Raw genomic sequence first — 14,175 nt, forward strand, 5'->3', positions numbered from 1 at the left:
TTGAATATATTTAATGAAGGTTTATATTGCACCATTCTTGGATTTATCATCATTTGTTCCCTCTGTCTCCGAGTTGTAGTATTCAAAAAAGAAAATCCATGCATTCCTAAACCTATAAATGTGTCAATCAGCCACCATTTCAATAAAAAAACTTTAGACAAAGAGAATAGTATAGTTTGTGCACATAAAAAAGAAAAAAAAAGTATAGAAAATGGACTGTGTGTGACTTTTTATCTCCGTTTTCCCACGTCACAGTATCATCTGTCCGGAGGAGACCGGAGCTGTGCCTGTGGAGTTCCAAATAAAATACTCGCTTGACTGAAGATCTCGAGCTAAAAGACAAACAAAAGGGAAACATGTTTAAGAAATGTTAACTGATGGACAGAATTAATACAAGATCTTGGCACTCACCGGTGAAGATTCTGGATTTGGCAGTGGAGTAAACCTGGACTGAATGCTGGTCCACAACGCACCCCGACAATGTGAGATCAGGCACTTTGAAATACAACTGTGGGGAAAACAGTTTGGAAAAGTATTCTACAGATTTGGGTGTTTAACAGTAATAGTGCAAATTTGAAGAGCAGAGTAGAATTAGCAAAGGTAGTAATAGTAGTATTTACTTGTGATACGCAAAATAAAGCAAGAGTTGGAAGCCATGTTCGAGCTAAAGAGTGTGTGTAAAAAAGCTTTGAAATGAACCGTGTGTTATGAACAAGAAAGTCATGTGACTAAGGGCTTCGGTTTGTCTGAAATAAAAAAATATTCTGTATATGCCTATGCAAAAAACATTTAATAATCATACAAATTCTTCTTATTTTTATAATTGACAAAAGCTTCAAAATAAACGTTATATTGTTTGTAATACATTTAAATCTCCAGTGGATGGCAGTATTTTGCGGCTTCATTTTGGTGGAGCTTTGTGCTGTGAAGGGGTCATTGGTCCATGAGGCTTCATTTTTTTCCCATTGATTTTGAGAGATTAAACAATATATTCGGAGCTCAATATTATAATAATATTTATGCCATGTACCTTGTATTTGCACAAGTAAGTCACTTTTTCTGATCTTTAGTACAGTTACATTACATACATATCAAGGACTTATTATATACAGTTACTAACTACGAGTTTTTTTCATTGTGCCATGTTCTATTTACAACATAATTCATTCAGAAAAGTGTTAATCTCGCTTTAGGCTTAAGATGCCAGAGACATAAAACGCATATTATCGTTTATCGCAACATTTTCTGTAGAGATACAACTATGTCCCAAACGTACTCACCTTAATATAAGCTGTAAGTTCACTGCACAAGGGGTCTGTGGGTCCTGCTGCTGGTCCGCCAAAGCTGATCTTCCCTTCAAGTGAAACTTCTCGTGACTTTGAAAATTTTTGCCCTAGTAATTCAGTATTATTAAAAGTATTAATTTAATTGATTGTTTTTTTAATATATATAAGTATTTATTAGAGACCATACCTATGAGCCACACAAGCAGGTTCTTTTCCTTTGAGACATCCATCTGTCCATGGCTGACTTTCACGTCCACCGCACTCATCTGATCCCTGCAACGATGATGCAATGATATGCAAAATGATGTAACAATGCATATGGACTAAAATGGTGTGAAACCTGTGTCATCTGAAGTAAATACCTGTTGAAAAATGGCAGGTGCGCTTCACAGTATTCAAAGCTGTTCTTTACGCTCTCGTGAAGCTTTAAAGTGGCTGATACGTGCAAAAGGTTGTCTTCGATCTTCAGCTGATAAGAACCGAGGATTGGCGGCACAGGGACCTGACAGAAGCAATGGAAATCAATAATAAACAACTATAAAAAAGCCATATTGTGCAGCCCTTATTTAGGACATGGTTGAATTTCCTGACGTCTTGCCTGGGAAGTATAGCTGCACAGTCTGAAGGCCTCTAGAGGAGGGGAGAAGGGGAACTTGTAGGGTCCCGAGAAGGCAGAGCTGTCACTGCTGTCCACGCTGGAGGCTGTGAGGATGCTGGCGTCCAGGGAAGTAACGCAGGGATGAACCAGAATGTCCTGCAGCGGAGAGCCATTCGGCGGCAGCGTCAGGGTCACAGTGACGTCAGGAAGAACACCCTCCACTTCACACTGTAGGAACAAAACAAACAGCTGTCAACTGTCGAATTTAAATTGTATTAGAGGTCATTTGTGGTGCAGGCGGCGGTGGGGGTTTGGAATGTACCCTGGAGCCTCGGTTAACTTGAACTTACTTTGCATGTCACAGTTCCATAGACATCCCACAGGTCTTGTCTGGTGGGGTTCCCGTACTGCATCGAGCGCACCACCTCAGTCAGAGCCACGTTAACTACTGCTCTGCCTCGGTGTAGTCCTGTCTTCCAAGCTGGCTGCTTCTGGTTTCCCACAGGTATGGCTGCTGTGGACGTGGCAGTAGATCCCACAATAGGAACGTCCAGGGGTGTTCCCAGGGGGCAGATCTGCAGCAGCACTGAAGGTAAAAGAGCCAGTCGGGAGGCCAGTCCTTCAGAGTCCGACTTACCAGAGCTGAGGAGGAATGTCTGCAGGCCTGAAAGAAGTGTGAGGCCTTTGGATACAGAGAGCAGGCTAAGCAAGGCTGGACGTGGTTTTGTGGGGACATCTACTAAAGGCAAACATGCCAGAATAAGTGATCCCTGAGAAACAGTCAGCACAGGCCAGAGGGTGTCCTGCTCACGGCCGCTCAGACGCAGCTCCAGGGCTGGGGTGCGCGGACAGTGGGAGCAGTTGTCCCGAGAAGACACGTAGGACTTCTCTGAGTCTGACAGCCCCAGCTCAGTCAACAGGAGCTGCAGCACCACGTCCTCATCTGGGACAGGGACATACACTGCGCCCGCCAGCAGCTTAGCCCGGTGCTCCACAGTGGAAAATCTCCTGTAAAGAGAAAGAGGAGACTTGAGCTTTCTGATATACAGGGAACACAGAGCAGAGGATGAATACTGCATTTGAAGGGAAAATTGATTCAGTTTACTCATGGAATGAGGTATTCTGGTTTGAAAAAAAACAAAAAACGTTTAGGATTGAATTAAATAAATACCAAACAAAAGCATTTTTTTTAAATGAAATCGTCATTAGTTTCAGCCTCAGCCAAAAATTAAACTGGCAGATGTTTTTCTTCATTCCAAGAGAACAACGTTGTACCAACCTCCAGCTCTTTACAAAGGGTCGGACCTGTAAATTTATGTACTCATTTACTTACTTGGAGTATCGTAAAGATACATGGTCTCCCTTTTCAAGGGAAATGATCCACAGAGCCCGGATGCTCATGACTCCAGCGTCAAAACGCCATCATTTAGAAAATACGGACCAAGAAATAATTAATATTTAATCCGTTGTGCACCAGGTAATTGCATCACAACTGAGGCAAAATCATGTGGAAAAGAAAAGCAGATGAACAACACTTCCTGTGTTTCCTCACGTGACAACTCTCAGCTGATGGCGCGCATGCGCACTGGCCTGCAGCTGTCCCACCCTCATACAGGAAAAGGCTAGAGCGCTAGCTGCAGCTAAGTGTTAGCTGTCAACAAAGGACATCTGTGCAGAGATCACCCAATCCATGTGGAGGTGTATGTGCTGCTCTGCTTTAGGACCCTGACCCTACTCTACTTTAGACTGCGGCGCCAGTGTTACCATGGCGACCACTGCTCAGCTGTTCGAGGTAAGAACAGTCCGAGCTGTGTTAGCCCCTTTTTAGCTCAGCGGCTAAAGCTGAGATATGGAAGCCTTTCTATTCACTTTTATTTCTGACGTATGATACGGTTAATTAGCCCCAAATGCAGAAGTATACAGTTGTAAACATTTAAGAGATATACATAAGGACCGATGCTTTTCATTTACACAGTGGCACTACAGAATACTTATAGACTTAACTACAGAAGTAGAATAGATGTAGAAGCTTATGAATGAGTGCTATTCATTGTTTTTGTTTGTGGTTTGTAAGAGCTGCTCACACTCTGAACACTGTCCCTGAACACTGTCCCTGCAGGAGCCCTTCGATGCAGATGAGTACATTGAGAGACTGGCCTGGAGGACTCCAGGAGGGGGCTCTAAAGGAGGGGCCGAGGCCTTTGACCCCAAAAGGTACATGAAGACTGTCACTGTCACATGATCTGCTTGATTATAGATCACATACAGCAAAAGACCTCTGGACTGGCATCAGATTTGCTTTCTCTTGCTGCATCAGCACTTTCCTTTAGATAGATCCAGATTAATTCACAATTTTGTACTGTCACTTCAGCTTTCTATAAATGTTGTTATTGTTGTGGCACTTGGCATAGTAGTATTTGCTAATGTCTAAGAATGTATTCAAAGCTGAGCTCTCTGCGGTGGTGGCTGTGATGTTTATGCTTGTGTTACCGCTCATAAGCACAAATGCCACACCAGTTTAACTACACTTGGGTGTGCTGACTTATCTGTTTCTTCCATAAAACTGTTGCCTCCTCCACCACCAGCACCTTGCTGAAGCTCCCTGAGCCCACATATCAGAGGAGGCCACCATTCTGCGTCACCACAGAGCGTGTGTCTATGGAAGGATGGGAGATGTCTTTAAGCTCCAACCAGTGCGAGGGAATTAGTCAGGAGATTATAAACTCGTCGTTTTGGGATGTTTCCTGTTCTGAAATGTGCTGCTGACTTGGAACATTTCCTCAGCGTCCTGATGACATTTTAAATGCAGCTGACGAAGCTGCTGCTTCTCAGAGCTTCTTAAGTCTAGGGCCCAGGAATTAAGCAACAGCGTTATTCTGTAATCAGTAACTATAAGTGCGAGGTCAGTAGGACAGATTTAACCCTCAATCCAAATGACTCTAGCAGACTGCACAAGTCTGATGGTCCACTCATCTGTTTTTGATCTGATGGTTCCCATGTTTTTATAGACTGTTAGAAGAATTTGAGAGCCATATAGAGGAGCTGAAGCAGCTAGATGAGAAAATCCAACGGAAAGTGGAGAAACTTGAACATCAGTGTCATCGAGAAGCCAAGGAGTTTGCTCACAAAGTGCAGGACCTGCAGAGGAGCAACCAGGTGTGGAATGTGTTTATGTTTATCGTTTGATTTTATACCACTCCCCAGTCTCATTTGCTAATTTAGTTTGATGTTCTATGAATCCAGGTGGCCTTTCAGCACTTTCAGGAGCTGGATGAACACATCAGCTACGTGGCGACTAAGGTGTGCCACCTTGGGGACCAGTTGGAGGGGGTGAACACGCCCCGGCAGAGGGCTGTGGAGGCCCAGCGTCTCATGACCTACTTCAATGAGTTCCTGGATGGAGACCTCCGCAGTGATGTGTTTCATAACCCAGACAAGGTGAGAGCCCTGCAGGTGTTCTCTGATGCTCAGTGTAGGCAGTGACAAGTATCCAGCTGAGACAGCGCTGGAGGTGAGAATGAACAGGATTAGGAGGCAAACCACCCATATTAATTTGTCAAGTTTATCCCTTTAGTTGGATCCCTGGGCTAATTTGGATTAATAAACTGTCATTTGCTGTGTGACAATAGCTGGCTGATTGACTAACATGGATGTCAACATGTTCATGTCAACTTTAATTACATTTAGTGGGCTTTCGAGGAGTGGAAATGTGTTTGGTCCTCAGCTTTGTGTCGCATTATTGCAGTATTTATGTACAGTAAATGATAATATGCACTCAAATTACAGTTTTTGTCTATTTCAGCCAATTCTGTGAGCTAAATAAACGCTGACCCTGAAAGTTTGATTTTGCCGTTGCAGTAGAGTAGGGCCTGCTTTAGACTAAGTCCTGTCAGCAGAAGCATCATTAGTGGATGCGCGCTGGGAGTCTGGGGTCAATCCCACAGACGAGAGCTACAGATGGAGCCTGTTTTTCCAGAGCGGCGTTCTGAAATATCTGTCCACAGACTTCCTGAGCATACCTCCAGATGAGGAGAGGAGGAAAGCTGCAAGTGAATAGCTGAAGGGGTATGGCTTTGCTAATCCTTCTGAAAGGGAGGGCTGGGCCGCCAGCGTGGAGACAAGTGCTGCTAAACCCTGACTGCAGGGAGACGGCTACATTACTTACATGGGATTTAGCTAATCTTAGCTGGGGGACAGATACTTAGAAAACCTTCGCCGAGCAGAAAGGCTGGATCCTCCTCACGGGAGCACAGTAATGATGTTAGCTGAGTCAGGCATCTGCGCGAACAGAGGAGTTGTGAACGCGGGCCTTTGCTACCACTGGCTTTTTCTCCTGCGTGTATGTCAGGAGGCACGAGGGGAGGGGGTCTACAGGCCCCTTACACACATATCCCTGGCCCGACAGATTATTGAAGGCGATTTAGACTCCTGTGGGATTACAGCCCATTCAGAAAAATCATGCCAATAAAGAGGTGGATGTGCTGCTGCTGTAGCTGCTGATGGCCAGGTGAGGGCCTGTTATCTGCTCCTGGAGAACACACAGGCAGCAGGCTGCTCATCAGCACCAGCACAAGTCAGACTGCGACAAGAAGAACTGCCAGCGGCCTGCCTCTGTCATCTAAACCTGCATTGGACACTTACTTCTCCCTCTCCCCTCCCGCCCTTTCTCCTCTCCCCTCACTCTCACTGTCTCTCTCCATCTCCTCTCCCTCTCTTCTCACTGTTTCTTTCCCCATCCTCCTCCTCTCTCTCTCACTCTTGTGGTGCAGATTAAAGAGGCAGCTGACATCATTCAGAAGTTGCACCTCATCGCCCAGGAGCTGCCGTTTGACAGGTGAGCTCACTGTTTGTCCCTGTCAGTAAGCAGACTTGCACTTTATTTAACATTCAACTCTTGTATCAAAAATGAACGTATGTAACATTGGTTTACAAATACAGTTATGCCTCATTATCTAAACCAATTTGGCAACCCAATAATGTGTTTTTGTATTTGGCAGATTTTCTGAGGTCAAGGCCAAAATAGCAAGTGAGTTTATTGTTTTTGCTTTGGCTATGACCCACAAAAGATGACAAACTATATAAGATTTTTGCTTGCATTTGAAAGGTAAATACCATGATTTGGAGCGACAGTTGATCCAGGAGTTTACAACAGCCCAGCGCAGGGGTGAGATTGGACGAATGAGGGAAGTGGCAGCAGTTTTATTACATTTCAAGGTAAGGGACATCAGCACTTTTAAGGCATATATTTAAAGAATGCACTCATACAGTTTGTAACTTTGTCCTTCAGGGCTATGCACATTGTGTGGATGTCTACATCAAGCAATGTCAGGAAGTGAGTGTATTCAAGACATTTAGAAGATTAATAAATATTGTGAGTTTTCCTATCAAATTCCTCAACAATGTTTAATGGGACAGGGAGCCTACATGAGAAACGATGTGTTCGAGGACACCGCAGCGCTCTGTCAGAGGGTCAACAAGCAGGTGGGGGAGGTGTTCAGCAGCCCCGAGACTGTGATGGCCAAACTCATCCAGAACATCTTTGAAAACAAACTACAGGTAAATCTGTCTTTGCTCACCAATGGATATAGTGTAAATGTATTTTTGTCTTCATGATATATTCTTCCTCAGGCTCATGTGAAGGAAAAACTTGACAGTACGCGGCACTCGGATGTGGAACAGTACCTCAAGAACCTCTACGACCTTTACACACGGTAGTAAATGGCCCTTTGCGATCTAATCCCATCCACTTCATTTCTATTGCACATTTTACACAATAGATAACACAATAAATAAAACCATACATAAAAATGACAAGACTAATAAATAGGCATAAATTGATCAAATGTAAATTGGTAAATTTGGATTAGGTCTGAGATGGCCTCTGGGCCCAGTCAATTATAAATGGGGATGAGCAATATGACAACGAGATGTATTAAAACTTCCACCTCATAATGATCAATCTCAATGTTTGATATTTAATTAGATTTGATTTAGTCTTATTAAAAGCAAATAATAATTGCTTTCATTATATTCATAGCAACTATCTAAGCATGACCACATTTTAATAACATTTTGTTTAAAATAAAAATGTAAAGCTGGGGAATGGGTGCATAGTAAAAGCAGCACTTTGTGACAAAGTGCCACCGCTAATAATAAAGTAACTAACCCCTAATAAAGTATTTTATTTCTTGTCATCCAGGAAGTAAGAGCTGAAACCCCAGCTTCACTTTGCCATCTGAGAAATGTGTTCTAAGCCTGAAAATGAATGCATGCAAGTAGTTTGTGAGCTATAGACGAGTTATAGATTTAAATACATACTTCCTCCTTTTGGGTTTTGACAACTCTAACATAAAAATCTTAAAATGCCTTCTTCCAAAGTCTGATCTCCAAACCATGTGCCTTTACTGACAGAGAATTGATAAAAAAGACTCAACCTAAGCATATCAGGGACAAGATTACAAACAACAAAAGCTTTAAAAACAAACAAATAAAATCTTCTAATGATTTAAAGCTCCTAACACCGAACCATTCTTATTACAGCACCACAGCTCTGGCCACTAAGCTCTCCGAGTTTAACCTGGGCTCGGACAAGCACACGTTCCTTTCCAAACTGATAAAGAGCATCTTCTCCACATACCTGGAGAGCTACATGGACATGGAGAGGGAGTACCTGCGCTCTCGGGGGGGCATGATCCTGCAGCGCTACTACGACTCTAAGAACCACCAGAAGCGGCCCATCGGCACGGGAAGGTACGGGTGGGCTTGACCAGATTGTCGTGGCTCTTATGTGGTCTAGCGGTTTACACGGCTGTCTTCATGTCCCGCCACAGTATCCAGGAGTTAAAGGAGAGGATCAGACAGCGCACCAATCTGCCCCTAGGTCCCAGCATCGACACCCACGGAGAGACCTTTCTGTCCCCAGAGCTGGTGGTCAATCTCCTGCAGGAAACCAGACATGCTTTTGAGAGATGCCACAGGGTGAGGAATCCGTCCATCTGCAATGGATTTAAAGTGCCTTTTAGGGCTGCAGAATATATCGAATCGAATCAGTAATATGAATGTTCACAATTATTTTTAAGTTACATATTTGCTTATTTATCATGCCAAGCAAGAGCACTGGCATTGTGGGTAATCTTTAAAAAGCGCTGTGAATGCATTAAAAGGCATTAAATGATCTAGATAAAAGCATTTCATTCTCAGTTCTACTTCCTATCATTGTATACTTCAAACTATAACTATACTAGGTACAATCCCACCTAATGAAACCATGATAACTTGCAATGCACTTTAAAGGGACAAAAAGCAAACAATTTAAACTCTTAACTTAATTTACATTTCCCCTGCGAGTTATTTATCTCCAAATCATTTCAGTGATTACATTTTAGTTTTTACAACAAATCTGTTTGAGTCATGTTATAATAGACTGGCTTCTTTTTGTATGCACGCTCCGCATCCAATTATGGAGTGTTTTATCGTTTGCAAACCAGGAGGTAATGCTGGTGCGCTGTTAGCATGCTAGTTGTGTTTATCAGTGGCGTGACCGTAAAACTTTGTTCTGGCCTCTGAAAGTTGTAAAATGTGCTCATAAACTCAGTGCGGTGAACAACTAAAATGTTAAGAATGCATTAACAAAGTGAGGAATAATGTGTAAACAGTTTTCCACATTTTTATGAACGTAAAAATCTAGTACAACATATATATAAACTATTATCAGCGCTTATATGAGTGTGGTGTTGATTTGAATTATTTTTATGTAGCTTTCAGATCCTTCTGACCTGCCGAGAAACGCCTTCTCAATCTTTCTATTGTTAGTAGAACATCTGTGTGTGGACCACATAGATTATGCCCTGGAGATTGGCCTGGCCGGTAGGTGACCACTCCTCTAAAACATGTCAATAAAAACCTAATAAATCTCTGTATTAAAAGTGAGCATGTTGTTTTATGCAGCCATTCCCTCACCCGATGCCAAAAATGCAAACTTGTACTTCCTGGATGTGGTTCAACAGGCAAACTCCATATTTCACCTGTTTGATAAGCAGTTCAATGACCAGCTAATGCCACTAATAAGGTCTGTACCAAAACCTCTTCCTCGGTTACTTTTGTAAAGTACTTGCATTACAAAATGTGTCTTCTCAGCTCATCACCAAAGTTGGCCGAGTGCCTGCACAAGAAGAAGGAGGTGATCGAACAAATGGAAGTCAAACTGGACACTGGAATTGACAGGTAGAGCAAATGATGAAACAATGGATTGCAGAAAGCGAAGCCTAAACATATTCCCTGCTCTAAATAGAACACTAAACTGCATGGCGGGACAGATGAAGCACATTTTGGCAACAGAACAGAAGAAGACTGATTTTAGGCCTGAAGACGAGAACAATGTCATGATCCAGTACACCACAGTAAGACTCATTCAACTGCAATCATCTGATATATTTAGACACAGTGTTTTGAATGTTGCTTCTCATTGCAGGCCTGCTCTAAAGTGTGCGCGTACGTGAGGCGTCAGGTGGAGCACGTGAGGAAGTCCATGGACGGGAAGAACGTGGACACGGTGCTGACGGAGCTGGGGATCCGCTTCCACAGGCTGATCCACGAGCACCTGCAGCAGTTCAGCTACAGCTCCATGGGGGGCATGCTGGCCATCTGCGACGTGGCCGAATACCGACGCTGCGCCAAGGACTTCCGGGTGAGAGAGAGGGGGAGAGGGAGAGAGGGGGCCGGGTTCCTGAGGCGCTACGTCAAAGGAAAGCTAAATGATGTGTCTATATAACAAAATACTGTTTCCCTTTAGCTTTTTGCTTGTGACAGAATAAGTTAGGGTTGTAAGGCTCTGTTGTTTGTAGGCGTTTTTCCTTGTAGTAAATGGAATGGGTTGAGAATATTGGAAAAAGCAGCAATTTGTGACAGCTGTGTGTTGTCCATTTGATGGTGTTTGTGTATAAAGCAGAGTTTATTGTTAAGACAACCAACAAATTTAAGAAAAAATGCATATAAAGAATTGGGCCGTGTGCAGAGGGGTTTGTGAGAGCCAGTTAGAGTTGATGATACTAAAATGTCAAACTCAATTTTGATCCTACGGAAAAAACGCATATAATCTTAATTTCCTACACAAATAATTCAGTTGTACTAGTTCTTATATAAACCAAGACAATTCTAAAACCAAGTAAAGTCCAACTTTTGTCCAACAATTGAAATGTGTGTCTAGTTTTGAATCTAGTTTTACTTTAGTATTTGGGTATTGATTTTGATTTAAGTCATGAGCATGTAACGATTTGGGGAAGTAACATTTTAACTTGGACTTCCTCCCTCTGTTGCTGTTTGAGAATGTGTGTGTGGCAATATTATTATTTGTGTATAGAATACAAACTTAATGAAATGTTAGAATTCATGTAGGTTAGGTTGAATAAATAAATACTATAATATGTTATATTTTTGCACTTTTTTGTAGGTCCCTTTGGTGCTGCAGCTCTTCGACACTCTCCATGCTCTGTGTAACCTCCTGGTGGTCGCCCCTGACAACCTGAAGCAGGTGTGTTCTGGAGAGCAGCTCACCAACCTGGACCGCAACCTGCTCCACGCCTTCGTCCAGCTGAGGGTGGACTACAGGCAGTCCAGGCTGGGGCGCCACTTCAGCTAGTGAGCGGCCGGGCTCCTCACTCCGTCCACAAGGGCTTTGAGCTGAAACATGCACCTTGAAGATGCTCGTCCCTGCCTCAGGGAGCGACCCACAGAAGACTGTTGTGGGAAACCAAGAAGGAGGCATATGTGCATTTTACTTTACTTCATTTTGATGTCATTAGACTCTTTTCAATTGTTTTAAATACTAATTCTTCAAGTCCTCATGGTTGGATTTCAGAAAATATATGTAAACTGGATAACACTGAATTCTGTGCATATATAAAGACATTGATTGTGCCAAATATATATGTAATTCTGTGGCTGTGCAGGAATAAACCTAAAGCTACAGTCAAAGAAAGCTGTCAGAGCCTCAGTGCAATCAAGTGCAGAGCTCTGAGAGAAGCACGAGATAGGGCTCTGTGTCTGACAGCCACATGACCACCTCTGACCCCTGACCTGAGACCTGCTGGAGCAGAGGTCATCCCAGTGAGTGTTATGAAGCTGTTGGGGTGGTCCAGTCTCAGCCCCTCTGGATGGCACTGAGTGTGTGAATGTGAGTGCACAGGCTGCACACAGCGCTGCTCTGATGCTCTGATGCTCTGAGGCTGTTTCTGGGTCAGAACATTCTCTGATGTGACCTCGCTGATTAAAGAAACAAACCACAGTCATGTGTTAATGTGTCTGCTCACAACCTGACAGTCACATTGTCAAAGACTCTGCTGCTTACAGCTGCTCTCAGCACTACTGTTTACCTCAATTAGCAACTCATTTCAAAGATGGTGCAATCATCACGCCTCTGTTCTGAGACTGAGCAGTGAATTGAAAGTTACTGACTGCGAATGTCACTTTGAAAGCAAGATGAAACAGTTCGCCTTTCTATGAAAGTCATCAAGTATTCATGGGAATTCTTGCCACCAGAGTAAAGTTCTTTCTTTGACTTGAGGAAGTGTGCAGAGCCAGAGGGGATTAGATATCTGCCAGTTGATGAATTGTGTGCTGTAGTCATGGACTGGGAAGAGCGGGCAGATAGAGATGCCTGAGCTCAGCTGCAGCTCCAGCTGGTTAGTGTTGTGTAGAAGGTACACAGAGCGGGGCAAGTTCAAACAACATCATTAATTAGGCTAATATTAATATTATCAATGCCACATAAATTCAATTCTCTCAGCCCTAATCACAACTGGATAGCTTGTAAAAATTATTTTGTTAGGCCCTGATGCAAACAGTGGGCCCATTCCAAACATTTGAAAAGTATTTGTTTTTGCAGCGATTACTGTGTGTGTTTGATGGAGGGGAGGAGGGAGAGGAGCCGGGCCAAGCTTGATAACCGGTGTGGAGACGGAGGCAGCAGCACAGCGAGGCCCTGGGGACTCCCAGCACACGCACACACCAGGGAGGGGGCTCTGCTTTTTGGGGTGGCTGTTTGAGCAGGTGGAGGGGATTAGTGATGCTGTCAACACTGGTGCACTGGATAAGACTGTCCTCTCCTCTGCGTCACTGTGAGCCACTCTAGCACATACACATTTGGCAAGAGACAGACACCAGGACAAATGCACCGCACTGTCAACTAAAAGCACAAAGTTTCACCAGAAGATCCCAGTTCATTGTTCTCTCATTTAGAACGGAACATCCTCTGTCAAAGTGAAAACCTGACTTTTCTAAGCACAGGTTTCCATTGTAAGGAATTAGAATCACATGTTGAACTGTGTCATTCTTTGCTGTACATTTTACATCAAAACATTTTCCAATTCATTGCACACTGATCGAGCCCAAGCTTTAGGAGGAGCCTGTGCCATTTACCACGTGACCGGTCCTGTTTGTCCACTCTAGCTTCATGCCCGGCTGGTCCTCCAACATCCCATAATGCTTTGCTTTGAGTGCAGTGGTACTCCAGCCCTGGCCCTGCCTCTGCCTCCTGGAGCGCTGACAATAAAGCATTACAGCAGTCAATCCATGTCAACAACAGCTTTGCTTAATTCCTGCTAAACACGTTTAAACTAAGTCTTCACCTAATGATGCATAATGATTTGCTCTTTAGCGTGCAGCCGGCTTGTATCCAGTTGTGCACTCGATTTCCTCACCATTAGAGAGATGGCTCAGGTGGGCTCGGCGGGGACGCAGCGCTGGGGCCGCATTAGCAACAAGAAGATGCAGAGTTGACGTGAGCCAGCTAATTGAGAATACACACACTGCACACAGATGGGATTGTTTCAACTGATGAAACACGGGGAGAATCAGTTCAAATCAGGACTAGAAGGGAACTACTGTTACTTCAAAATGTCACTGGATATTACTGTAGTAAAAGTATTTAAAGTAACTAGTTAAAGGGGACTTTGCATATTTCCTTTTGTGAGCTTTTAGCCATGTTTCACTGGTGTTTCTTCATATCTTTACTCAAAGTTCTATTTTGATTGGTTCATAGTATACTAGTTGAGTAATACTATATTTTTGAGAGCTCAGAGAATTCCTGCTTACATCTACCCCCTATCTCCACCCTCTGCCCTACACTGATTTGCGATTCAAAATGATACACATTAGGTAGGTAGGTAGGTTCTATGAGCCATTTTCAATTAACAAAATATAAAATAGTGATCTACTTATGTTGTAGTGTATTATTAGGTTCCAGAATAAAGCATAATATGTCACCTTTTAAAATGAAAATCTATAGAATAATAG

The 14,175-nt window shown here is 43.3% G+C and overlaps 2 protein-coding genes across 2 annotated transcripts; one reads left to right on the forward strand and one right to left on the reverse strand.

The window, feature by feature from the left end:
- Positions 1–213: 213 nt before the first annotated feature.
- ap5m1 (adaptor related protein complex 5 subunit mu 1) lies at positions 214–3,292 on the reverse strand. The gene is made up of 8 exons (XM_072458042.1): positions 3,218–3,292; positions 2,235–2,892; positions 1,885–2,112; positions 1,649–1,788; positions 1,474–1,559; positions 1,281–1,393; positions 412–508; positions 214–332 (listed from the first exon to the last, which is right to left on the reverse strand). Exons 1-8 carry the CDS (start codon positions 3,283–3,285, stop codon positions 250–252), a joined length of 1,473 nt encoding a protein of 490 aa, XP_072314143.1. The 5' UTR covers positions 3,286–3,292; the 3' UTR covers positions 214–249.
- A 162-nt stretch (positions 3,293–3,454) lies between these two features.
- Positions 3,455–12,166, forward strand: exoc5 (exocyst complex component 5). Its single transcript, XM_072457377.1, has 18 exons — positions 3,455–3,676; positions 4,004–4,098; positions 4,893–5,040; positions 5,128–5,322; positions 6,654–6,718; positions 6,882–6,910; positions 6,989–7,098; positions 7,172–7,216; positions 7,300–7,440; positions 7,513–7,595; positions 8,425–8,634; positions 8,715–8,862; positions 9,642–9,750; positions 9,832–9,952; positions 10,021–10,107; positions 10,175–10,283; positions 10,355–10,570; positions 11,333–12,166. The coding sequence occupies exons 1-18, from the start codon at positions 3,650–3,652 to the stop codon at positions 11,519–11,521; spliced, it is 2,127 nt and encodes a 708-aa protein (XP_072313478.1). The 5' UTR covers positions 3,455–3,649; the 3' UTR covers positions 11,522–12,166.
- Positions 12,167–14,175: the final 2,009 nt, after the last annotated feature.

This window comes from Eucyclogobius newberryi, unplaced genomic scaffold (genome assembly GCF_026437365.1).
Source record: "Eucyclogobius newberryi isolate DKJ021-1_F unplaced genomic scaffold, fEucNew1.0.hap1 SCAF_21, whole genome shotgun sequence".
Lineage (NCBI taxonomy): Eukaryota > Metazoa > Chordata > Actinopteri > Gobiiformes > Gobiidae > Eucyclogobius > Eucyclogobius newberryi.

Excerpts from the sequence above, each read along its gene's own strand:
- exoc5 (XM_072457377.1), top strand. The coding sequence starts at position 3,650 with ATGGCGACCACTGCTCAGCTGTTCGAG. Across the intron at positions 6,911-6,988 it reads GGTCAAGGCCAAAATAGCAA|GTAAATACCATGATTTGGAG; the intron begins GTGAGTTTATTG and ends TGCATTTGAAAG. Across the intron at positions 9,751-9,831 it reads CCTGGAGATTGGCCTGGCCG|CCATTCCCTCACCCGATGCC; the intron begins GTAGGTGACCAC and ends TGTTTTATGCAG.
- ap5m1 (XM_072458042.1), bottom strand. The coding sequence starts at position 3,285 with ATGAGCATCCGGGCTCTGTGGATCATTTCCCTTGAAAAGGGAGACCAT. Across the intron at positions 1,394-1,473 it reads CCTGCTTGTGTGGCTCATAG|GGCAAAAATTTTCAAAGTCA; the intron begins GTATGGTCTCTA and ends CTGAATTACTAG. Across the intron at positions 333-411 it reads CAAATCCAGAATCTTCACCG|CTCGAGATCTTCAGTCAAGC; the intron begins GTGAGTGCCAAG and ends TTTGTCTTTTAG.